General features: G+C 35.7%; 1 protein-coding gene across 1 annotated transcript in view; it reads right to left on the reverse strand.

The window, feature by feature from the left end:
• GALNT6 (polypeptide N-acetylgalactosaminyltransferase 6) overlaps nt 1–27,167 on the reverse strand; it is a 93,003-nt gene that overhangs the window by 8,966 nt on the left and 56,870 nt on the right. The window contains exons 3-6 of the mRNA XM_053708230.1: nt 17,978–18,150; nt 13,747–13,896; nt 12,465–12,699; nt 4,269–4,386 (exon numbers count right to left, since the gene is read on the reverse strand). Of these exons, the coding sequence (XP_053564205.1) occupies nt 4,269–4,386; nt 12,465–12,699; nt 13,747–13,896; nt 17,978–18,150 (676 nt within the window). The remainder of the gene's footprint in view (nt 1–4,268; nt 4,387–12,464; nt 12,700–13,746; nt 13,897–17,977; nt 18,151–27,167) is intronic.

Genomic DNA, 27,167 nt, shown 5'->3' on the forward strand with positions numbered 1-27,167 from the left:
AAATCACAGTGTTTCAGAAACGACTGAAGGGACTCCACAATAAATGGAGAAACTTTAATAATGTGTTCCAAGATAAAATCTTGATGAAAACAGTCTTCCTTTGGAAAAAACGAGGTTGGAATGTGGGATCAAATCATAAAGAGCCTAAATATCAGTTTAGATAGAACAGTGCTCCCCTCCCCCCATAAAAGATATGTGTGTGGAAATTTGAATGAATACATTATTGCCCCAGTAGAGATAGTTGCACTTCTACCCCTGAGACCACCACAATAGTGTAAGCTATTGCATGTATTTGCACAACAGAAGAAAAAAGGAGCAAATCAAGGGGAAGGATTTTACACTACTATTACCAGCGCTGAAGAGTAGAAAAACCAAGGTTGATGGCAAACCATTATTTTAACAAAATATTGGCAATTTAATTAACCTGTAAATTATAATTAATTTTTGGACATGGATATCTTTCAGCACATTTGAACACAACACCTTCCAAACCTAGTCAATAAGACTATGGCTTAAAGGGACTTGAAAAAAATTGTTATTGTTTAAAAAGATAGATAATCTAATTATTATCCATTCCCCAATTTTGCGCAACCAACGCTGTTCTACTAATATTCTTTTTACCTCTGTGATTACCTTGTTTCTAAGACTCTGCAGATTCCCCCCTTATCTCGGTTCTTTTGACAGACTTGCATTTTAGCCAATCAGTGCTGGCACACATGAACTAGTGCTGTCCAACTGTGGAAAAACTGTCAAAATGCACTGAGATAAGAGACAGCTTTCAAAATCTTAGAAAACAGTTTATTAGCCTACTTAGGTTTAACTTTCAACAAAGAATACCAAGAAGTCAAAGCAAATTTGATGATAAAAGTAAATTGGAGAGTTGTTAAAAATTGCATGCCCTATCTGAAACATGAAAGTTTAATTTTGACTAGACTGTCCCTATAAGCGGTATTTAGTGACACCTGTGAAAGTGTTGGATATGATAATTTTATATTTAATATCAATTAAATGTTGATTATTTTTTATTATTATCTCTTCTATATTGAACTATGATTTAGAAGAGCTCCAGTACACCAAAAGATGTATAGTGGGTCAGATGCATTTGGTGCTGGACACTGAGATTCTGTGTTTAACAGCAGCAAATGTCCCAGTTAAAACAAGCAATGCCTTAAAAGGGACAGTCTAGCCAAAATTAAACTTTCAGGATTCAGATAGGGCATATAGTTCTAAACAACTTTCCAAAATTTATAATCAAATTTGCTTTGTTGTTTTCATATTCTTTGTTGAAAGTTAAATCTAAGTCCATGAAGGCCACCTTTTATCTCAGTGCATTATGACAGGTTTTTTTTTCAGCTAGACAGCGCTAGTTCCTGTGTGCCATATAGATAACTCCACTGGAGTGAGCACAATGTTATTTATGAGTCAGCCCTGATTGGCTAAAATGCAAGTCTAAATACACCATTGTTAGCCTGTTCTATGGCGATTCACTACCCGGGTGCAGCTTCTTTTAGCTCAGTAATGTTTCTCTTTCTGTTTTGCTTATGTAAATATGACCCAGGGATAGTCTCCCTATGGGTGATGGGGGAAACCAGACGTGGACTCCTTGCCCAATGTGCTTAAAGGAATATGGCTGCACCTCACTGACGAGGCCCACAGAAGGCCAAAACGATCGTCTGGGGTTGTCATGTTCCTTGTTCAGAGGAGAATTGCCTGGTATTTCAGGGCTGGACTGACCATGTCGGCGGGATAAGACTGATATATTACAGGAAAGTTTTCCTCTGTGAAAAGCACAATTGGGCAGAAAGAAGCTACTAACAGGTGGCAACCGGGCCATAGAACAAACTATTGATGCTGCTGTTCGTTCCTGGAGACTGCTTCTCATTCTGTTTTGCATATGTAAAATGCAAGTCTGTCAAGAGCTGGAATAAGGGGGCAGTCTGCAGAGCCTTAGATACAAGGTAATCACAGAGGTAATAAGTATTAATATAGCCATGTTGGTTATGCAAAACTGGGGAATAAAAGGGATTTTCAATCTTTTTTACACAACAACAATTCTGGGAAAAAAGTGCTTGTATAAAGGGACTCAAACTTGCTACAAGCATTCATGTACGAGACTGGAGAGCAGATTTACAAACACGCTCCTCGCCGCTACAGATCCTCAGCATACGGTGATGTTACAGGAAACCGAGGGTGGTTCCAACACCGTCACATCTATGGGGGTGCGTGCTGAAAGTGGTGGAGACGCCACAGCGAATATAAAACAACAAAAAAAAGGCAGCTGCACAAAAAACACCCAAAAATGATAAAATGTAGCTTTTATTGATGAAATTCAATTAGCACAAAGGTTGGGAGCCCTAAAATATCCTTATGTATTTCATGCCTACTATCTGCACTTAATCATAGGATTAACCCCTGCAGCAGCAGTAGTAACCTCTTCTAAGGCATAATTTTCTGGCTGTAACAGAGCTGCAACCCATGCTGTACTCTGTCAGGAGATGAGAACTATACACAGAGGAAAAAGGTTCCCAACCACTTCTAAGGCCATGTATCTATTACAGGAAACCATAAATATTATATACTTAAATCAAGAGTAGATTAAACATTTTACCCAGAATTACTTAAAAAAGAGAACATTGTAATAAGTATTAACTTTCGCTGTAATTCAAATTTCTAAATATAAAGCTGCAACTAATAAATCAAGCTTAAACTGTGTCAAGAACAATCTTTTTTGCATAACGTAGGTTTAAAATTGCCATATGCAATAACTCGTACTCCCAACATTTATGCTTGGCTCTTTGGTACTCAGGAGATTTAAACAAATAAAAAAATAAAAAATTTTGTTGGTGGGACCATGTTGAGAGAGAGGCAGAACCACGTGTGGATCATGGATGGGTTTTGTAACATTGCTGTGCGATAAGTGGGCGTGTTAGAGAGGTATGTTGGTGTGTCCAGTTGGTCTGTGGGTGGGGCTAATATAGTTCCTTAAAACTAGAACAATATTTGACTTAAAATTTTAAGTGCCATAAAACAGGTTGAGATCTGTGCATATACTAAAAGGTCTAATTAATTGAAAATAGTTTGCATATAAAAAAAAAAAAGTTTAAAAATCGCTGGCAAGTATTTTAAAATAATTTTCAAAAATAAGCAAAAATACTTAAAGGGACAGTCAAGTCCAAAAAAAAAAACAAAAAAACTTTCATGATTTAAATAGGGAATGTAATTTTAAACAACTTTCCAATTTACTTTTATCACCAATTTTGTTTTATTCTCTTGGTATTCTTCGTTGAAAGCTAAGCCTAGGAGGTTCATATGCTAATTTATTAGACCTTGAAGACTGCCTCTAATCTGAATGCATTTTGACCACTAGAGGGCATTAGTTCATGTGTTTCATATAGATAACACTGAGCTCATGCATGTGAAGTTACCCTGGAGTGAGCACTGATTGGCTAAAATGCAAGTCTGTCAAATGAACTGAAATAAGGCGGCAGTTTGCAGAAGCTTAGATACAAGGTAATTAAAAAGGTAAAAAGTGTATTTTATAACCGTGTGGGTTATGCAAAACTGGGGAATGGGTAATAAAGGGATTATCTTTCTTTTTAAAAAACAAAAATTCTGGTGTTGACTGTCCCTTTAAATAGCCATGCTATCTGGAGCACTGTGCTCCACCCGCCTTATCAGGGTTTAGACACAGGCATTGTTTTTCAACTAAGTTCACAGCTTCTAGTCATGCTCCAGCAGATAATCCCTGTTCACTTTTGCATTCTACCAAAACAACAATAGATATAGATACAGCCATAGAAGGCAATGTGTGGGGGGAGTTAGAGCTTTACAATTTGGAAAGTTAAATGAAAGGCTTAATGGAGAGGCACTGCAGTATAATTTTTCAGGTAAAGTAATTAAAGTACATATTATATTTTGCCTCTATCCCAACTTGTTTTATGTCCCTTTAAGGATTCAGATAGAGCATGCAATTTTAAATTTACTTTTATTATTGTTAGCTTTGTTCTTTTGGTATCCTATGTTGGAGAGCATACAAAGCACTACTGGGAACTAGCTTGTGATTGGTGGCTGCACATATATACCCTTTTCTCATTGGAACACTCAGTTTGTTAAGCTAGCCTGCATAATGCATTGCTGTTCCTAGGTTTACGCTTCGATAAAGGATACCAAGAGAACAAAGCAAATTTGATAATAGAAGTAAATGGGAAGTTGTTCATGAAAGTTTAACTGACTTTACTGTCCATTTAGTGACTTTGGGAAATTCTTACCCTGAAAGACATTTCTACATTTTCTCCTCCCCAAATTTCCATTTGGTCATCATACGAACCAATGTGCTCGAAGTAGACTTTTGATATTGAAAATAGACCCCCGGCAAATGTAGGAGACCTAGAAAATAAGAGAAAAAAAAAATTGTATACTTGTTCATAACTGGCTAGGAATTATAGTCTGCATTTCTCATAAAAGAAATGTTCAAACAGGCAAATCATTAACTTGTTATTAAAGGGGCAGTAATTATCTTGTATCTACAAGATTTTTCTGCAATCTTGCAATAAATTAATATACTGGGCGAGTACATTGAGAATAACTTGTTTGCTGCAAATGTTTTTCAATAATAAAACTATGATCACCATTTGTGGCTAGGCTTGTGAAACCTGCAGTGTTCAGACTTAAAGGGACAGTACACTGTAAAATAGTTTTTTCCATTAATGTATTTTTAATGGACTTGTTATATCAACTGCTGAGTATAAAATGTATGAGAAATTGCATTTTCGGGTTTATTTGTGTATATTAAGTATCTGGTTTTGTGCTTTTAAACCAAAGTCTATTATAATGGGTTGAGCTTGCAGGTAAAATATCTCATTTTGTTATCACTTTGTGTACACACACTTGCTTCTTTATCTTATATTTGTTTGGAAAACCAAAGCTTAATACTTAGAGAGAACAATGGAAAATTATCATTTTATGACGTAACTATCCTGAACCCACTGGGAGTGCAATATCTTCAGCTGGCTGTGTTTACTTAGGCTTAGTATAGAAACTACTAGTATAGGTGGGGATATCACAGGCTAAATCAATTATTTCAAATGTCAAAATAGGTGTAAAGGAGCTACTTGTAAACAATTTATTACACTACAGCAGGTAAAATGGATCATTGGGAAAAATTTATAGGGGAGAAAATGTTTGGGTGAACTGTCCCTTTAAAGTAAGCAACATAAATAATAAAAGCGTTTTGTAAAGTGTTTCATGTCCCTTTAAAACAAACTGCTATTATGTATATTAGGCTCAAAAGGGATGGTAAAGGCAAAACTAACTTTTTATGACTCAGAACATGAATTTTTAACTTTCCAATTTACTTCTATTATCTAAATATGCATTTGTTCTCGTTGTATCCTTTGTTGAAAACCATACCTAAGTAGGCTCAGGAGCAGCAATGAATTGCTAGGAGCTGGATGCTGACTGGTGGCTGTACATATATGTCTCTTATTATTGGCTCAAGCAATCTGTTCAGCTAGCTCCCAGTAGTTCAATGCTGCACCATCAGCAAAGGATTCCAAGAGAATGAACCAAATTTGATAATAGAAGTAAATAGGAAAGGTTTTTTTTTTTATTGTATGCTATATCAATCAAGAAGCAAGCATTTTGGGTTTCATGTCCCTTTAAAATGAACATGTAACAGACAAAAGCTTTAATAATTATCATATTTTAACCATCTCTTACACAGCATCACCTCTAGTAGTCATTCTCTGACACCCCACTGCTATGTGCCATAAGTATACCTTTACTACAATAGTAAGCTTTATCATCCAATCAGATTGCATCCTGGTCATTAATCATTGCACAGTTAATCCAAAGTTAACACACTATATTTTACCCCTTCAATCATTTATACCCCATCTCCATCACCCAACCAGAATGTTTTTGTTGCAAGTCCAACACTGATATGAAGACAAATTAAAAACCCTGTGTGGTCCTTGTAAAGTCTCAGTGTTAATAGTGATGATCATGTAAAGACTGCAGAACAAAAAGCCAAGATCTGATAAATAATTACCTTGACTTTCTGAAAGCATCAGTGCTAGACAGCCATATCTTACCTTGTCATCAGTTGACCTTTCCCCAAAAGCCTCAATAATAATCTCTATATAGTGAGTATTTGTTACAACTGAATATGAGCAGTTTAAACGGAATGTCTGGTCTTTGCCAGTTGATCAGAGATAAGATAATTGATGTACCCTGCAATTACACCTCTAATAAAGAATGTCATTATACCCCTAATATCACAAAGCTAACATTATCACATTGAAAATTGCCTTGTAATTTTTGTTTCATATCTATATCTATTAGGAAGCCAAAATGTATTATAGAACACAGAGTTTCTATAAAAAAAAAAAAAAAAAAAAAAAGAAAAAAAAAAAAAAAAAAGAGAGACATCTCAAAATGTAATCCCCATAAAATATTTAAATTGTGTACACCAAAAGCCTTTGACTTGCACTTTAATTATTTATTTTGCTTCAGTGTTTTATGTCTGAAAATTGTGTTTTTTTCCACTGTCCCAGAGAGGACTTTGCAACAAATTACACCCCAATTGCTAGATCACTGCAGGAGGTAATTTACACCTGTCCGTAACTGGCCACACCAAAAGTGCCTACTCAACAGATTCTTGCAAATGTGTGTGCCCAGACTGTAAAACAATGCCAATATTATCAAAATGAAAATGCTTTGAAAACATTTATTTTGTATACAGACCTTTTGCAGTGCAGGACTTTGTTTCTGATATATACTACACATGTCCCGTTGATTTTAGCACAATTATCAAATCTACACAATGGTTTGAGAAATGCTTTGAATTATCAAGATGAGGAATCAGGATTTAATAATAATACCGCACTTTATTGCATATAAGATGTGATGTTTACAATATAGTAATTTACTTAAAGGGACAGTTTACTCAAAATTTTTCTCCCTTTAATTTGTTCCCAATGATCCACTTTACCTGCTGGAGTGTATTAAATTGTTTACAAGTAGTTCCTTTACCCTTATATTAGAATTTAAAATTGTTTATTTAGCCTGTGGTATCCCCACCTATTCTGAAAGTTTGTGGCCGCGCGTACCAGCTATAGATAAGCTTTGTAAACACAGCCAGCAGAAGAAATTACACTCCCAGTGTGATAAAGCAGAGATAAGGTAATAAAATGTTGATTTTCCATTGTTCTCTCAAAGTACTGGTGAATGGACAGATATAAGATAAAGAAGCAGGTATATGTGCACAATGTGATACAGTAATGAGATCTGATTATACCTACAAGCTCAACCCATTTTATTAGGTTGTGGCTTCAAAACACAAAATCAGAGCTTTAATATACACAAATAAGCCATAAAAAGCTAATTTTCATACATTTTTTACTCTGCAGTTGGTAAAAAAAAGCAATTGTATACACATTAAGGGAAAAACAATTTTACAGTATACTGTCCCTTTAATGGGACAGTAAAGTAATAATTCAACTTGCATGATTCAGATGGAGCATGGCATTTTAAACAACTTTCAAATTTACTTCTGTTATCAAATTTGCTTTGTTCTCTTGGTATCTTTATTGAAGAGTAAAAATAGATAGGCTCATAAGAGTTCAGGAGTGTGCACGTTTCTTTAGTACTCTATGACAGCAGTGTTTTACAACATTTGTAGATTTGTTATACAATGTTGCAAAACACTGCTGCCATAGAGTACTTAAGACACGTGCACACTCCTGAGCTCTTATGAGCCTACCTTTACGGTCTCTTTAAAATGTTTTTTACCATTAACATACTATTATATTAGTGTTTTGAGATTATATATATATATATATATATATATATATATATATATATATATATATATATATATATATATATATATATATATATATATATATATATATATATATATATATATATATATATATATATATATCTTTTTATAATATTTGAAATCTGATAAAGAAAAATTCAGTTTTTCAAGTTCTGTTCATTAAAAATCACAAATTAAAAAAATATTCAATACATATGAATTATACAAATCTTCACAATATAGTAGAGAAGAAAAAACAAACACACCTTTGTGTGAATATATTTAACAAAATTCCATACAATGGGGCCGAATTATTAAGTTCCGAATGGAGCTTGGTGCCCCTGTTTCCGTGCAATCCTACAGGCTCGCCAGGAACAGCAGTTATGAAGCAGCGGTCTAAAGACCGCTGCTCCATAACGTGTCTGCCTGCTCTGAGGCTGCCAACATCAATCCGCCCGATCCTATACGATCTGGCTGATTGACACCCCCTGCTAGCGGCCAATTGGCTGCAAATCTGCAGGGGGCGGCATTGCACAAGCAGTTCACAAGAACTGCTTGTGCAATGATACATTTTATCGATGTGCGGCGGACATGATATGCTACATTGTATCATGTCCGCTCGCACTTTCTTAAATCGGCCCCTATACATTTAATTTCTACCTTCTTATTATTAGCCTCAGATCACGTTCCATTTACATCTAAATTGCTGTTTCATAAAATACAGAGTTTCTAAATACAGTCAACACTTGTTTTTGTATTTCTATTGTCTGAGAAAGAATAAAACGTTCACATTTTTCCTCAAGTAAAGCTGTGCTTTGTTCTCTCCAGCTACTTGCACAACTATTTGTTCTATTACCATATAATCTTTTAAAGCTTTAACACTGATAGTCTTTGAAGTATATTATTTCCATTGTTTGAGAATCAGCTTCCTTGCTAACAATCACCGAGATTACGAGTTTTGCGTTAACAGGGGTGCGTTGCTAACGAGCAGTTTTTTCTCACCACTCACTTAAGACAACGCTGGTATTACGTTTTTTTTTTTAAACCCAGCGTTAGCCGCAAAAAAAGTGATCGTAGAGCAGAAATTGGCTCCACATCTCACCTCAATACCAGCGCTGCTTACGGTAGCGGTGAGCTGGCTAAACGAGCTCGTGCACGATTTCCCCATAGAAATCAATGGGGCAGAATAGGCTGAAAGAAAACCTAACACCTGCAAAAAAGCAGCATTCAGCTTCTAACGCAGCCCCATTGATTCCTATGGGGAAACAAAAGTTATGTCTACACCTAACACCCTAACATGAACCCCAAGTCTAAACACCCCTAATCTTACACTTATTAACCCCTAATCTGCCGCCCCCGACATCTACATTATATTATTAACCCCTAATCTGCCGCTCCGGACACCGCCGCCACCTACATTATCCGTATGAAATCCTAATCTGCTGCCCCCAACATCGCCGACACCTACATTTTATTTATTAACCCCCTACTCTGCCGCCCCCAATGTCACCGCCACCTAACTACACTTATTAACCCCTAATCTCCCGCCGCCAATGTCGCCGCCACTATAATAAATTTATTAACCCCTAAATCTAAGTCTAACCCTACCTAACTTAAATATAATTTAAATATATCTAAATAAAATTAATACAATTAAATAAATAATTCCAATTTAAAACTAAATACTTACCTATAAAATAAACCATAAGATAGCTACAATATAACTAATAGTTACATTGTAGCTATCTCAGGGTTTATTTTTATTTTACAGGCAACTTTGAATTAATTTTAACTAGGTACAATAGTTACTAAATAGTTATTAACTATTTAATAACTTCCTAGTTAAAATAAATACAAATTTACCTGTAAAATAAACCCTAACCTAAGTTACAATTACACCCAACACTACACTATCATTAAATTAATTTACTAAATTACCTACAATTAAATAAAATAAACTAAAGTAGGAAACCCCCCCCCCAACTAATTTACAGAAAAAAATATAATTAAAAGAATTTTAAACTAATTACACCAAATCTAATCCCCCTAATAAAATAAAAAAGCCTCCCAAAATTATAAAAATCCCTACCCTATACTAAATTACAAATAGCCCTTAAAAGGGCTTTTTGCGGGGCATTGCCCCAAAGTAATCAGCTCTTTTACCTGTAAAAAAAAAAAAAAAATACAATACCCCCCCAACATTAAAACCCACCACCCACACACCCAACCCTACTCTAAAACCCACCCAATCCCCCCTTAATAAAACCTAACACTAACCCCTTGAAGATCACCCTACCTTGAGACGTCTTCACCCAGCCGGGCACAAGTGGTCCTCCAGAGGGGCAAAAGTCTTCATCTGATCGGGTCAGAAGAGGACCTCCAGACGGGCAGAAGTCTTCATCCAGATGGCATCTTCTATCTTCATCCATCCGGAGCGGGTCCATCTTGAAGCCAGCCGACACGGAGCATCCATCCAGACCGACGACTACACGATGAATGACGGTTCCTTTAAATGACGTCATCCAAGATGGCGTCCCTTGAATTCTGATTGGCGGATTCTATCAGCCAATCGGAATTAAGGTAGGAAAAATCCTATTGGCTGATGCAATCAGCCAATAGGAATGAAGTTCAATCCTATTGGCTGATCCAATCAGCCAATAGGATTGAGCTTGCATTCTATTGGCTGTTCCAATTAGCCAATAGAATGCAAGCTCAATCCTATTGGCTGATTGGATCAGCCAATAGGATTTTTCCTACCTTAATTCCGATTGGCTGATAGAATCCTATCAGCCAATCGGAAATTCAAGGGACGCCATCTTGGATGACGTCATTTAAAGGAACCGTCATTCGTTGTGTAGTCATCGGTCTGGATGGATACTCCGTGTCGGCTGGCTTCAAGATGGACCCGCTCCGGATGGATGAAGATAGAAGATGCCGCCTGGATGAAGACTTCATCCGATCTGGGCAGAAGAGGACCTCCAGACGGGCAGAAGACTTCTGCCCTTCTGGAGGACCACTTGTGCTCGGCTGGGTGAAGACGTCTCACGGTAGGGTGATCTTCAAGGGGTTAGTGTTAGGTTTTATTAAGGGGGGATTGGGTGGGCTTTTTTATTTTATTAGGGGGATTAGATTAGGTGTAATTAGTTTAAAATTCATGTAATTTTATTCTGTAATTTAGTGGGGGGGTTTCGTACTTTAGTTTATATTATTTAATTGTAGTTAATTGTACTTAATTGTTGGTGATTTAGTAATTTAATTTAGTGTAGTCTTAGGTGTAATTGTAATTTAGGTTAGGATTTATTTTACAGGTACTTTTGTATTTATTTTAGCTAGGTAGTTATTAAACAGTTAATAACTATTTAATAACTATTGTACCTAGTTAAAATAAATACAAAGTTGCCTGTAAAATAAAAAATCTTACGCTAGCTACAATGTAACTATTAGTTATATTGTAGCTATCTTAGGGTTTATTTTATAGGTAAGTATTTAGTTTTAAATAGGAATAATTTAGTTAATGATAGTAATATTTTGTTTTATTTAAATTATATTTAAGTTAGGGGGGTTACACTTAGGTTTAGGGGTCAATAAATGTAATATAGTAGCAGCAACGTTGGGGCGGCAGATTAGGGGTTAATAAATGTAGGTAGGTGTTGGCAATGTTAGGGATGGCAGATTAGGGGTTAATAAAATGTAACTAGTGTTTGCGAGGCGGGAGTGCGGCGGTTTAGGGATTAATGTATTTATTAAAGTGGCGGCGATGTCCGGTCAGCAGATTAGGGGTTAAAAAATGTATTTAAGCGTTTGCGATGTGGGGGGGCTCGGTTTAGGGGTTAATAGGTAGTTTATGGGTGTTAGTGTACTTTTTAGCACTTTAGTTAAGAGTTTTATGTTACGGCGTTAGACCATAAAACTCTTAACTACTGACTTTTAAATGCGGTAGGAGTCTTGACAGGAGAGGCTGTTCCGCTCACTTTCTCCAAGACTCGTAATACCGACGTTATGCAAGTCCCATTGAAAAGATAGGATACGCAATTTACGTAAGGGGATTTGCGGTAAGCTCGAGTCACAGAATAAAAGTGAGCGGTACACCTGTACCTGCCAGACTCGTAATAACAGCGGGCGTTAAAAACGCTGCTTTTTAAGGCTAACGCAAGACTCGTAATCTAGGTGAATATGATTAAAACTATAAATGTGTTTGTTTTTTATAGTTTCTGAAAACAATAAAATGACTTGGAAGCTTGTTTTAATATTTGTACCACATATTTTATTTACCCAGAATATTAACATAAACCAGAATTTCTGAATTTTGGGACAAGCCCATATGCAATGTTTAAAATCTTGTAGGTTGCAATTACATTTTAAGTTTACCCTCTTCTCCAAATTTGTAGGTGTATTGTATGCAAGGTATATCAGTTTTAAGTAAGATTCTCATATTTCCACTGCATAGTTGATTTTCTTACCAATTTAATGCTATCTATGATGCTAATACTCTTTATTAGATGGAATTATTTTAACCCATTTTTCCAATATTGCTTCAGTGTGGCTTTTCCCTTAGCTAACATGTGTGTGTATATGTGTGTGTGTGTGTGTGTGTGTGTCCAACAAAATAGCAAATTGAGATTCTACTACTAAATGAACTTACTTGATTGGGTATGTTTCATCCTTTCTTCTTTCTTTTTCATGGGCTGGGATAGCTTCCCATCCAAAAGTCAGACTCCAATCAAAATTGCCACGACTATGTTGCTTGCCGTACTGAATTGGTTTGGAAAATTCAAAGCTGTTGAGATCAATAGTAGTTATATCTGGGCTCACTACAGCTGTGGGTTCTTCTGCAATTCTACCCAAAAGGGGTTCTAGCCATCCATGAAAACATTCACCTGGAAAATAGTGAAGAAACGGTCTGAGCACAAAACAGGTTTATTTACTTTTACATTTGTGTTCTGACACACAAACAATAGCCTTAGCTGTGTGATTGAGTACGCTACACAAGGGGTCAGCAAACTTGGGCCCCCAGATGTTTTGGAACTACATTTCCCATGATGCTTAGACAGCCTAAAGAGTGTCTCAGCATCATGGGAAATGTAGTTCCCAAACTTCTGGGGGCCAAAAGTTGCTGACCCCTGTGCTACATGACAGAAAGGCCTTCTCCGTTTCTCTGAAAGGCAGTAATAAAATTAGATATGTCCATGGACAACAATTTTTGTTTAGGACAAATTGTCATTAAGATTCAGTTTAACAAAATCCTCTCACCCACCATTTCCTGTGGTGAGGATTGGAGGATTATCTTTAGGGCAGCAGAGGAACAGATTGGCACCAGCCACAATTTAAATAAAAGTTAAAGAAATAGCTAGGCTAATGCCATAGCTACAAGCACAACATATAATTTTGAAGTCTTTCGATCCTTAGATTAAACTTTTTAACCACATGATCATTTGATAAATGACTCATATAGCCTCTCCTTATTGTATTTCATATAAATCCCCCAAAAATAGCAAAAGGTTTTAAATTTTAACATTCTTCCAAAAAATGAACATGTCTAAAAACAAACTTTGTTATATGGTATTTCCTAATGTTTACACATCGTCTGAAAATGGTCATAATACCATGGTACTAGTATCCTTATGATTAGGTTTCTAATTTGCAAGTACAACACTTTTTTTCATGATGGAACAACCCTGGAAACATTCGATAGAAACAATTTACTGGTGGTCGTAATCTCACATCTCCATAATTAAACTTCATATTAATCATTGAACCTTGTGAATAAAATCGACAGGAAGAAAAACAAATTTAGATTTATAAAAAAAAGGAAAAAAACAGTGCAAATTTTCAAAATTTGAACCAAAAACTGTTCTATATTTTCTAACACAGGTAAAGGAAAGTGAATAATTTATCTCAAACTTAAATGAATCCCTTATACTCACAATGGGCATCAAGGAAGGTCAGAACCTCTCCTGTGGCAACACTGGCACCCAGTAACCGTGCTGTGATCAAGCCTTTTCTTTCTGGTTGTCGAACAACCTTCACAATCTGCAGAGCCTTTACATAGGTGTCCAACTTCTCCTTCAAATATTCTGTGCAAAGCAAGGAAGGTAGTTTGAGCAAGAAATCCTTATACACAAAGCATTATTAGATCACAGATTATATTACATTTTTATAAAGTTACATAGTAACAAAAACAACAAGGAATTATGAAAAGTAACTTTTGTGCACATACATATTTGTGGACTTGATGTGGTGATCTCAAGCAGAATGCATCTGCACTCCATTCTTTAGCTCTATGTAACTTGGTGTTTTATGAATGAAATATAAAAACAGAAATCTAGTCATCCATAATAGTGAGCTGGTTGAGGCACATTGCTCTAGATAACTAGGTGGAAACTAGTTTAATCAGTTTGTAATATGTGTATATAGTGGGAAAACACTAGTAATGCAAATGAAAAAACATGTTGGCCAAATTAGTAGTTGTCCAGATGCAATAAAGTTTTGCTTATTGAAAAATTACCCCATCAGAATGAAGGGAAACATTACAGATGCTATATAGGAACCAAACTAAACTTTCTAAAATGTCTATTACAAAAATGGATTGTCTTTTATAGCTATCATGAACAAAGATTTTTATCTTTTTTTATATATATTTTTATTGAGGTCAAGATACATGCAATCATTTGTTTTTTTTTTAAATATTGCTCTCTCTTATTCATAATAGTAACCATGGGGCACTTTATTGCACATCACTCGACTGCCTCACTCTTGAGATCCAGTGATATCCCAGTGAGCATGATACAGCATGCTAGTATCTAGGATTCATTTTAAGTATACAACCACACGTGATTAATTTATATAAATATATTCAAGGCCCATATACAGAGATGGCAGAAGCTCCGATTATTCCAAGAAAATTGTTTGTGACAAAAGGGTCACAATTTAAGGTTGGAGGAAAGGAGATTTAATCTCCTGCAACGGAAACGTTTTTTCCTTGTAAGAGCAATGTGGAACTCATTACCAAAGGAGGTAGTGAATGCCAATACCCTAGATGCATTTAAAAATTGTTTGGATACATTTCTGTCTAGAAACAAAATTCATGGATATGATTGCTAGTATTAAATGGGTCACCTTTTAGTGGGATTATTTAAGCTTAACTGCAGCTTTTTGTAAGTATTTTAGATTTGTATAGGTTGAACTCGATAGACTTCGGTCTTTTTTTAACCTCATCTACTATGTTACTATGTTATACATGGAAACTGTCATATTTGACTGTTACTGTACAGTTGCTGGATTGCTTCACATGCAGGCATCCAGTAAAAGCGTAAAATAATTGCTGATCGCAGTGTGTACTAAAGGTAATGGAGAAACCCCTCTGGCAGGATAGCCTGGTATGGCCTCGATTAGGTTATTTCTGCAATGCCTCACTTGTGAGGAATGCAGAAATAACTTAGTCTTGTGTCTGTTGGCAAAAAACACTCTAAAAGCTCAGGACAGCAGGACCCTTTAGGTATCTGTCATTAAGGGGTTAATGTCCCTTTACGACTCGTGTCATTTTCTGAAAATTGATAAGTCAATTTTACACAGTATCTTGCAAAACAGGCATAGGCCACAGAATTTTGGCAAACACAGTTCCTTTCTTACTTAAAAGGGATACTAAACCCGATTCTTTTCTTTCAAGATTCAGATAGAGCATGCAATTTTAAGCAACTTTCTAATTTACTCCTATTATCTATTTTTCTTTGTTCTCTTGCTATCTTTATTTAAAAAGCAGGAATTTAAAGCTTAGGAGCCAGCCCATTTTAAGTTCAGCAACCTGGATAGCGCTTGCTTATTGGTGGCTACATTTAGCAAACCAATAAGCAAGCATAGCCCAGGTCCTGAACCAAAAATGGTCCGGCTCTTAAGCTTTACATTCCTGCTTTTTAAATGAAGATAGCAAGAGAACAAAGAAATTGATAATAGGAGTACATTTGAAAGTTGCTTAAAATGGCATGCTCTATCTGAATCACTAAAGAAAAAAATGAATTTAGTGTCCCTTAAGTACACAATGTCAAGAAACAGCTTAACTACACCAGATAGAGGCTTGGGCAGAGAACAGTAGAAATATGCAAATATTTAACATTCGTCTAACAAACTCCAAAAATGACAGCAATCTGCAGCATTCTGCTAGTTTATGCACAGTTTATTTTAAAAAAGCAACACACAAATATCGGTATCTGCACAGATTTTTGTGTTTTGCACTTTTACTCAAAAATCCTTCCCCCATTCCTGACTGGCTGTGCATCAAAGCATTTGTCGGGCTAAGAAAAGGCAAAGGGATCTATATACAGTATATCAAACAAACAAACATGGTAAAGTCTTTATTAGACATGCTAAGTACATGTGCAGAATAGTTTTACCATGATTTGAATGCTGTCCATTTAATAAAAGTATCAACCAGAAATAAAAAGGTGCCAAGTTAGTATGTTGATATTTTATGGTAGGATTTTTTTTTCCTACTCCGCATCAATTACGAGATCTAATGTTATTTTTCTAAAAGAGATTTGGAAGAAAAAACAAGGCAAGCTTATGTAGTAAAATAAAAAAATAAAAAATATTTAACCTGTCCTTTCCCTGCAATTTATTTCTGAAAAGTATGGGATTTTTAATTTCTGCTAAAAGTAGACATACAGACTTAAAGGGACAGTCAAGTAAAAATTAAAAAAAACTTTTTGGATTCAGATAAAGCAGGCAATTTTAAACAACTTTCCAATTTACTTTTTATCATTAAATTAGGTTTGTTCTCTTGGCATTCTTTGTTGAAAGCTAAACCTAGGTAGACAAACTGATTTCTAAGCTGTTAAAGGCCTTCTCTTATCTCAGAGCATTTTAACAGTTTTTAACAGATAGAACTAGTTCATGTGTGCCATTTAAATAACATTGTGCTCACTCTCGTGGAGACATTTATAAATCAGCACCGGTTGGCTAAAATGCAAGTCTGTCAAAAGCCCTGATATAAGGGGCAATCTACAGAACCTTAGATACAAGGTAATCACAGAGGGAAAAAAGGGATATTACTATAACTGTTGGTTATGCAACACTGGGGAATGGGATTCTCTATCTTTTTTAAACAAATTCAAGTAGACTGCCCCTTTAAGGCTTGCTAACTCTATATTCCACAAAGTCATTGGCTGCAGACTCTAGGGACCAATTTATAACTGCCCCTTATTGGCCTCAGCAGAGAAGGGAACATTAATTACAACATGGCGGCATCCATTGCTGTATTGTATTGTACTGACACAAATTGTTTTCAATAGTGAAACAGCTCATACATTTTTTTTTTAAAGATATATCTGCATATTAAAAGGGACAGTAAAGTCATAGATAGATAGTCATGATTTAGATGGAGCATACAATTGTAAACAACTTTCCAAATCACTTCTATTATTTAATTTGCTTCCTTCTCTTGTTATCAAAATCCAAAAGGTAAGTCCAGCACTATTCTTTTTATGCCAACCTCACTAATGTGAATATATAATAGAACAAGAAGCTTGCGTCAGCACTGTTTTCTTAAAAGGTTTTCATTCTTTATTCAAGTAACAGATTAAAACAGCAACGTTTCGAGTCTCACAGACCCTTATGCATGACTAAGGGTCTGTGAGACTCGAAACGTTGATGTTTTAATCCGTTTGCTACTTGAATAAAGAATGAAAACCTTTTAAGAAAACAGTGCTGATGCAAGCTTCTTGTTCTATATTATATACTATAATGCGCTGCCCGGGCCAAGAATAAAATGACTCCCCTATCTCTCTATCCACTAGAGTCTAAACCCAACCATTGCACTAATAATGCGCTGCCCGGGGCCAAGAATAAAATGACACCCCTATCTCTCTATCCACTAGAGTCTAAACCCAACCATTGCACTGATAATGCGCTGCCCGGGGCCAAGAATAAAATGACACCCCTATCTCTCTATCCACTAGAGTCTAAACCCAACCATTGCACTGCATCCTAAAGTCAAAACAGATGCATAGACATATACAAGTGACTTGGGCACTTTTATATATTTTTTTAAGTGACCCTGTTAAATGCTACCTGGGTCAAATGGTTTCACCAGGACCCATTATAGAGCCATCTCTAAATGAAACAGTTCAGCAGGAAAGGGGATACAATTGCAGTTTGGCTTACCATCGACACTAGCATCATCTACCAGAATAACCTCCTTTAACAGGATTGCAGGTGAGCTTTGTAGAACACTGTATACTGTGCGGAGCAGTGTGGACCAGGCTTCATTATGAAACACTATAATAACGCTTGTGGTTGGAAGTGGAGGACAACGCTTGAACTTTTGTTCAATACACCTGCAATAAAGAACACTATGTTATGGTCTTATATTGATGGATCAGTCTGTCAATAACTGCAATAAAACTTAATATCTTTATTTAAAAAAAACCCAACAACAATATACCAAAATGAGCAATTTATTAGCTGGATTTTTTTTATTTTAAGGAGATTCCCAATGTAATTTATTTTCCATGCATTGTACAGTTACTTTTTCATCTGGGAAAGGTGTAGTACAGTAGGAATTCAGCCATCTGACAGGAAACTTAAAAAAATGGATGAAACAACACATTGCGATAGCTATATTGCATGAACCCTGTTCCCAGCTTTCAGCACAAGCGTGAATGGTTCTTTTACATGCCACATACCTCAATCCTACTTCAAATAGAGGAAATGTTCCACATGAGAGCTCAGGTTTTCTTGCTGCCTCCACATTAAACAATGATGCTCCTTTCATTTTCTCTATTGACCAGCCATGGAGACAGCTTTTACAGTTCGGGGAAAAAATACATTTGGAAGGGAAGTTGCTAAAGGGGGTGGCTTCCCCATTTCAAATTAAATTGGTTTAGTCCCCTTTTTCCTCCTTCCTTTATTGAGAAGCATTCTTACACCCCCAGGGAACTTACTTTTTCCTCTTTGTCATGGACACACCTGCTAATGCAGGAACAGACACCCGCTGTGGAATATGAGCTTTCTCAAATCTTTCAGCTACATGAGAAAAACTCCCACAGATACATCAATTGTTAACCTTGTCTGATTATCTGGTGCAGCAGGTTACGCTGCAGTTATACTATCCAAACCACGATTAGGTCATGGGTTCAATTAAAGTGCATATGAAGTATACAAAATGTCCCATATTTCACTTTTATTGCAAGTGGTAGAAAAGGGAGGTTTTAGATTAAGAATGCAACTTATCAGAGCAGAGCATTCACAGGTAGTTTAACTCACTTCTCATAATTTATTGATTATATATATATATATATATATATATATATATATATATATATATATATATATATATATATATATATATATATATATGTTTGTATGTACAGTATGTGTGTATGATATACACACATATATACACACACGTGTGTGTGTGTGTATGTGTGTGTATGTATATATAATTGTGTTTACAAGTCAAACAAAGAGAACAGCACTACCCCAGATATAGATAATACAAACCAGTTAGGCGTAAAAGATTACCATATAGGAAAGCAAATGTCATCACACTGGTATGCATACTTAACATAAGGAATTAGAGCTACTTTGCGTATATATAGAAGAAGTGGCAGGCTGTGGTAGCGGTTATATAATGCAAATGTCTGAAAATGGAACCTCTTTTTTTCTTGTATATGATAGAAATGATTCCCTGTTTGTTCTAGTGGTCACTTTTTGGAATTGAGAAATCTAATAAGAGGCGACAAGGGAAATTGTTTTTTTGTTTTTGTTTTTTTTGCATGGGCCTAGTAAGGGGAGAGGAAATTCAGCGGATGAGCACCGCTATACATACAAGGGAAAGGGTGGAGGGCGGAGCCATATATATATAGGTAATTTAAGGCGCATGGCGGAATCTCTAAAGTTAATTAACTGTGGGATAAAATGACACTACTAATCATATGGTATTTGACAGCTTGACACACTTATGAACATGGAAGAGGATATGCAAACTTTGTATAGATAGAACATCTGGCTCATATGGAAAGAAAAAAGTATATAACATAGAAGAGCAATTAACCCCAAACATAAAGTTATTATGTGGTGAGGGGGACTTTAGAATGTTTGGAGCATAGGGGACCTCTGGGTGAGCCCCTCTCCTAGGGGAGTGCCACCTATAGGCGATGCGGGAAAAAGGAGTAGGGATATGACCCGCAGGCAGAAAGTACCAGCGGGAAAGGGAGGAGAGAGGCTCAACAGGAACAATTAATATGTACTAATAATGTGGACAAGACTATAGAGAAACTAGGGATGACAGTCATACAGTCACAAATGATGAGAGCAGATAACATATAGAATAAAAATACCATAACATTTAGGCAACAATAGGAGTGACACAATCAAAAAGTGACCTATAGAGGCATATATATCCCACTAACATAGGTGACTAACAATTATAAATATCTGCTATAACAGGGAGGAGGAAATCTGTGCATAGTAGCCATAGGGGATGTCCTAGGACATACATAGCCACTCAACTTATATAGTAATATAACTTGGTGTCCGAATATAAACAGAATAAGAGGATACCATAAATGAATCTATTATCCTTTGAATAAATAATAAGCTATGCCTTAAAGACCTCAGTGGAATGGTCATACATATGCTTAATGGCGACGATATAACCAAAATATATTTAACAGTGAAGAAGGGCCTATAGCCTGATTGCTGCTAGGCGATATCCTATATTATGTTGAGTTTATACTATAGATGAGAGTGTATTTAGTAATATTATACTAGGAGGGGGCTAGTATATTGTAAAAAGAGCTCAAAATGCTTACACTACATTTATAGGTATGCAAGCAGGGCGAAAGGGACAGTGATAAGCAATTATAATACTATCGCCTAAGGTAATTTTGTAAGTTATAAAGTTAGGTAGCTAGTTATATTGAGATCAGTGAGTGATAAATGGACCCCTACTGGCTATTTTATTTAGGCGGGGGGAGTATACACGCTGACAAAACCTAGCATAAGCCTTTATAGAAGCTGTACTCATAAAACATAGGTCTTAATAGTTAATATAGGTTATAGGATGTTATATAGGTTAATATATAACAGCAATAAGAGGGGGTGAGTGCCTCTGTCTAAATGGCTAGTGTGGGCTAAAGAACAAACCTGGGCATGACATATTGTTTATGCTATACACTCAGATATACATACACATATAGTAGGTGACAAATATCCTTTGCCTATAGTTATTATAATATCAGTATAAAGACTCAACAGTAAACTGCTTGACACAGGAAGGTTTAAGCAGGGCGTAATAAGGCAAAAATTCTTTATCCAATGCTCAGTCTTCTAGGGCTGGGTAAGAGCCCAGCTAACTATGAAACTATACTAAAGTGAGGGGTAAGCAATATTAGAACAATAGACATAACAATATAATATTTAACATAACCTCCTATACCTAAAAATAGGATATTGCAGTATAAGACATAATCAGTGATTGAGTCTAAATGTCAGGCTAATATTTAGCAACCTCACTGTATACACTCAAATGGAAAGAGCTGTAAAGACAAGGGAGATAGATAGTATAAACAGGGGGATAAGGGTTACTAGTAAACACCAGAATGCCAATGTATAATGTGCCTTAAGGAGAATATGATGTTGGGTACAATTGATTATATTAAGGGAGAGCTTATATGAAAAACCTGTATATGACATGTCTATATACCAATACAAAATTGTCTATAAAGAGGAAACTAAGTGTAGTAAGGCACAAAATGCACATGTACAAAAGTAGTCTAGCATGGTAATCTGACAAGCTCAACATACATGATCTCAAAAAGTCAGAAGGCACCCTAATTATGAATAAGTGGGGATCTTATAGATATTAATAGCATATAGCTTAGATAGTGTGTATGAGGATGTAGTAGTAGAAAGTTCACCAAACACAGTGCAAAGAATATTCCTAGAGGAAGATATTTTAACATTGCTATTAGAATATGTAATTATCACTAAGATAACATGTTTTATATTAAGTTAGTTGCCTCATTACAGTAACCTAGGGGAAATATATATGTAACATAAGGGCTGCTGATGGCCAGGAGAATAGCCAGCTGTATATTGGAAGTGCTAAATCATTTGTAAACCTACATAAAGGCGAGAGAAAGACAAGCTTGGTTACCAAGAACCCATAACCACTCCTACAGTACATGAGCTAAACATAGCATTTGGAAGAGTGAGAATTCAAACCAATCCATTTAGAGTGAACATTTTTGAAAATTGTCCCCAACACCACACCAATATAAAGTTTTGAAATTAAAAGTCAATAACAGGAATGTGAACTTTAGTATGAAGCAAACATGAATAAATTTCAAACATCAACTATGAAGAAATTGCGTGGTATATATTTTCTTATATGATCTCAGCACCCACATATCCTGCTACATATAAGCTAGAATTGGGTAAAAGAGACGGTCGGACTGCAGATATAAAGTTATCCCACACCAGTTCTGCGTTTCAAAAGCGAAGGAGCTACTGATGAGTTTGTCCCATAAGCTGTGTTGTGATACAGCAAGCGAGTATTCTGATGCCCTGAGAGAAGTCCGGCAGCACCAATGCCTCCTGGGTTCTGGCTAGTACTGAGACTCCAGCTATAAGAGCCTGCGATCTCCTCTACACGCGTTGTCGTAAAAATGCCCGGTGGATCTCCCCTGATAACCTTAGAAGCAGCAGTTCCAGAGCTGAGCTGTGGTTGCATGGGGCCAGGTAAACAAACCAAATTGTGGGGTAAGTCATAGTCATAGCACCCGGAACAGGAAGCTGGGGAATTAAAGTTACCAATCCTCAGCTGCAAGCTTACCTAGAATCTTTGTTGTCAGTGATGGGACCTGGGTGTCGGATGCTGGGTAATAGTAAGTCGATCCAACATATGTAACAGTTCAGTGCCCGGCAGAGACATCAGCTCAGTCTGTTCCATAATAGGGGCAATAGTATATTCTGACTGAGTGGGAACCTGAGGTTCCAGGCCATTGCCCTGGGTATGTATCCTAGTCTCCGGTTTCTCCAGGCTAACGTCAGCGCTTGAGTGCTCCGGGTGCAGTGCGTGTAGTAGGTCCTCAAAGCCCCCATCCATTTGCCGCTCAAAAGCTGCTAGCAGATCAGCTACAACTATATAGGATAGGTGTTCCTCCATATTAAAGGGGTTATAAAGTCCTCAATGTTGCCGCGGTAAAAGGATTACTCGCAGAGGGGAGATTCCAGCATGGTCTGGTTGTCAAGATGGCGTCTTCAATATAGTCGCTGTGGCTCTCTGTGGGTAGGAATCGTAAGATATACCGCTATTCAAGCCTCTTATGCCATCATAATTGACCTAAGTATTCTACCTCTTAAACAGCTCCCATTCAGTGAAAGTTGCCTGGTCTGAGCGGTTGGAAATGTAAAAATATTAAAGAATACAGCCGGAGCTGATGTAGAGTGCGACCGCTCAGATACCGGGCTAACTCCGCCCCTCCTAATACATTATTTTTAAAGCTTTGAAATGAAGACTTTAAATGCTAAACAGCATTAGACACAGAATATATAATTAAACTAAGTTAAATGAAAAAAAAAACATTTGCTAAAACAGCATTATAAACCTAATAAAAAAAAAAATCACACAACACAGACTTTACTTGCATTTTTTTGCAAACAGTTCTTTCTATGCATTCCAATCTGGATGGATTTATAGACAGGAAGATCTTGTTCCTTTGAAAGCTGCTCGATAGCTCAGGTCTAGCTAGCTACACTGATTAATTTCAGCCTGTTTGTGTGCTTGGCTTGCATATCTTTTCTGCAACAAAAGCAGACAGCTCCACCTACTGGCTATTTTAATTAATGCACTGCTTCTCAATGCTTTTCAATAACAGTCACATGACTGAAAAAAAAGGTTGTTATGAAACGGTGCAAATTGAACCGTTGTAAACTGAGGGCCACGTGTGTGTGTGTGTGTGTTAGATATTCACTTCAACACTTGGTTTTCCTGCTATTTTTTCCATCCACCCAATTTATATTTTATATTTTATATATATATATATATATATATATATATATATATATATATATATATATATATATATATATATATATATATATATATACACACATATATACACATATACACACACACAGATGCTTTTCAATAAGTCACATGACTGAAAAAAAAGGTTGTTATCATGAAACGCTGCAAATTGAACCGCTGTAAACCGAGGGCCACCTGTATATTATATATATATATATATATATATATATATATATATATATATATATATATATATATATATATATATATATATATATATATATATATAATCAAATATGCATTAGAAAAAGGACGGTTAGCAAATGAATAAGGCAAGTAGGATAAGTTATAGTCACTTAGTGGAAAGTTCCAAAGTTAGGACTGAATAGTAATAAGTGTTCGTATGCAGGATGGTGGCTCAAGCTAAATAGCTTGCACACAGTATGTGTAAATATGAAAAAACATAAAATGAAATAAAATAAAAATTTGCATCATAAAACTCTAGAACATAAAAGGAAAGCCGACGTCGGAACTTAGGGGAAAGTGAGTCACTCACATCGACAGACCATGTATGCAAATTCGGAATAGGTTATATAAATCCAATGGTTATATAAGGTCATTGTCAGCTTGTATTAATAGCCTGACACTATTAGAAGTTAATTCACTAACTTAATTCACTCACTTAGAATTTAACATTTTTTGAGTATTTATAGAGACACACACACATCGCCTGACACATGGCACTTCTGGTATAAAAGGGGCGATTACCACTAAAATAATTGATTGGCCTTATATAAAGCTAGTATAGTGGTGCTATGCATCAATTGAAATAGGATACAAATTCAGTTACAGACGGTACAGAAAAGCGATACTATGTAAGCACTTATGGTCACCCCTAATTTAAATGATGTGAAGGTGTGAATGTCAAAAAAGTGATTAAAACAAACTTTATTAATATCTTTTAAAATGAGTAGGTGAAAATTAAAACTAAAATGCTAGAGAAATGTTAGCTGCAAAATGTTCCCAGTGTTACACGTTGGTTTATAATGGATATTATTACAGCAGTTTAACAGTTGTATGGTTGTGTTGTAGTACACAGTGAATCAGCATAGAAATGTAGCAATCACTCCCATGCCAGCATAGTATCAAAGTGCTCCTTATATTCTATCAGAGAGAATAGCGCAAGATACTGAGTTTAATCCACCCAGCATTAGATACATTTTATGCCGAGCTATCATAATAGCTCGGCATAAAATGTATCTAATGCTGGGTGGATTATCAATGTCTTCAATCACTCAATGTGCATAATATTTATCCACATCTTGCACTATAACAACACTGATATCCGGAGCTAATAATACGGTGAAATGGCCTTGGAGAGTACTACAAGAGGTTAATATACAGCTGTGTACACACCACTTGCACAAATAAACATTATAAAGACCACATAGGAAGATATCCTGTCATTTAGGAGTATAGTGCGAGTGCATTATACGTTAGACTGGACCATCATGCCTGAATGCACTTGCTTGACAGGTTGTAGAATTTACAAATATGGGTCTACAAATAGGTACAAGTATCTGCTGTTATAAATATTCCATCAAAAGCAACCTAATTAACATTACTTGTGCTCACATTTGCTGCAAGTATTAGAGCTCCCACCAGCCTTCTCCCTTTAACACACACAGACATATTGTGAATTTTAAGAAAGAAAGAAAAAAAGAAACAAAAAAGGATGAGCCAAACTGTATTTGTACAAAAATCAAACTACTTAATTATAAATCATTGAATGATGCCTATGGTAATGTGAAATTATTTCAATTGAGAATATACCTAATAGCATACAATTTAAACTTTTGTTCCTACTAAAATAAAATATGGGTATGTAAGTTTAAAATACCACAGGCCAGATTGTCTGGTTAGTGCACTTGAGAATATGCTATCGGTTATGCGCGTGCGTATTTTGTTTTCCCACTTTATTTGCTCTATTGACGTCTATGAGGGAATACGTTAACAAAGGTCACTATATTCTAACTTTGTGTGTATTGTGTTAGCACAGAAGTGAAAACGTTTTACTTTCAAATTGTAGTACGAGTGCTTACTTCTAGCAGAGTTAGCACACAAGCAGGAGCAATTAATACCGCTTCACTCGTAATCTGGCCCCATATCAGCAATTGGACTTTTTTTTTCCTCAAGCTTGCATATTCATTATAATTGGACCTCCCAGATCTCACAGGGTTTTGATGATTATTGCAATACATGCAATCTCTAGTCTATAGGTTATTGCAACAAATAAAGAATAAATGCTGGATAAATAATACCACTATCATAAACAATGGCAGTAACACATTTAGTTAACTCGATACTTTTTCTTCAAATATTGTAACAATATATTCTATGTTGCAAGTTCACATTAAATAGGACGCTGCTTGAGCAGCAAGATACAGTTTCTCTGAAATTGCTTTAACATAAGAATGTATGTAATGTGAGCATACGCTAATCTCACAAGCGGTTTGATCACACCTCTGCCTGTGTGACTATCCAATATACCTGGATTAACTCCAAATATTTATATGTTATTTTATTATTAGCCCACACACTAATATTAAAGATCCTATTACCTGCAGTTACATAACTGAACAATAGGTCCATGCAGATTACTTAAAAACCTTTGTAGGAGTCTATATTAAGCTCCCTAACTCTCCCTTAATATGTTTCAACAGTTACATGGCATTATCAAAAGTGGGAGAGACACATTTTATAAGATATATCCTTTTAAAAAGAGACAAAAACAAACCCCAAAACACAACACCGCAAAATAAAAAGCTGGTACAGTAGTGATCTACTAAATTCTTAAAATAAATAAATAAATGTGCCATAATGGTGTAATAACTGCCAGTGAGCATCATATTGCAGTAAAGCAATTGCAATTGCAGTAAAGCAATTGCGTTGCAACATGAATGATTTACTTCAGGCTCTCTTGAGGAGTAAGTAAATGAAAAAAAAAACACTATGTTAAAAGGACATTAACCAAGTTGCCACACACTCACTAGGAGGACAAATAAAAGCAAGTGGTGTTTAATGTTCCTTTACAGGGCTACTAAAGTAAAAATTAATGTTTCATGATCCAGGTACTGTGTGTGTTTATGTGTATGTGTGTATATATATATATATATATATATATATATATATATATATATATATATATATATATATATATATATATATATATATATATATATATATATATATATATATATATATATATATATACACACACATACATACATACATACATACAGTCATGGCCAAACATAT

Source organism: Bombina bombina, chromosome 3 (assembly GCF_027579735.1).
Source record: "Bombina bombina isolate aBomBom1 chromosome 3, aBomBom1.pri, whole genome shotgun sequence".
Taxonomy (NCBI): domain Eukaryota; kingdom Metazoa; phylum Chordata; class Amphibia; order Anura; family Bombinatoridae; genus Bombina; species Bombina bombina.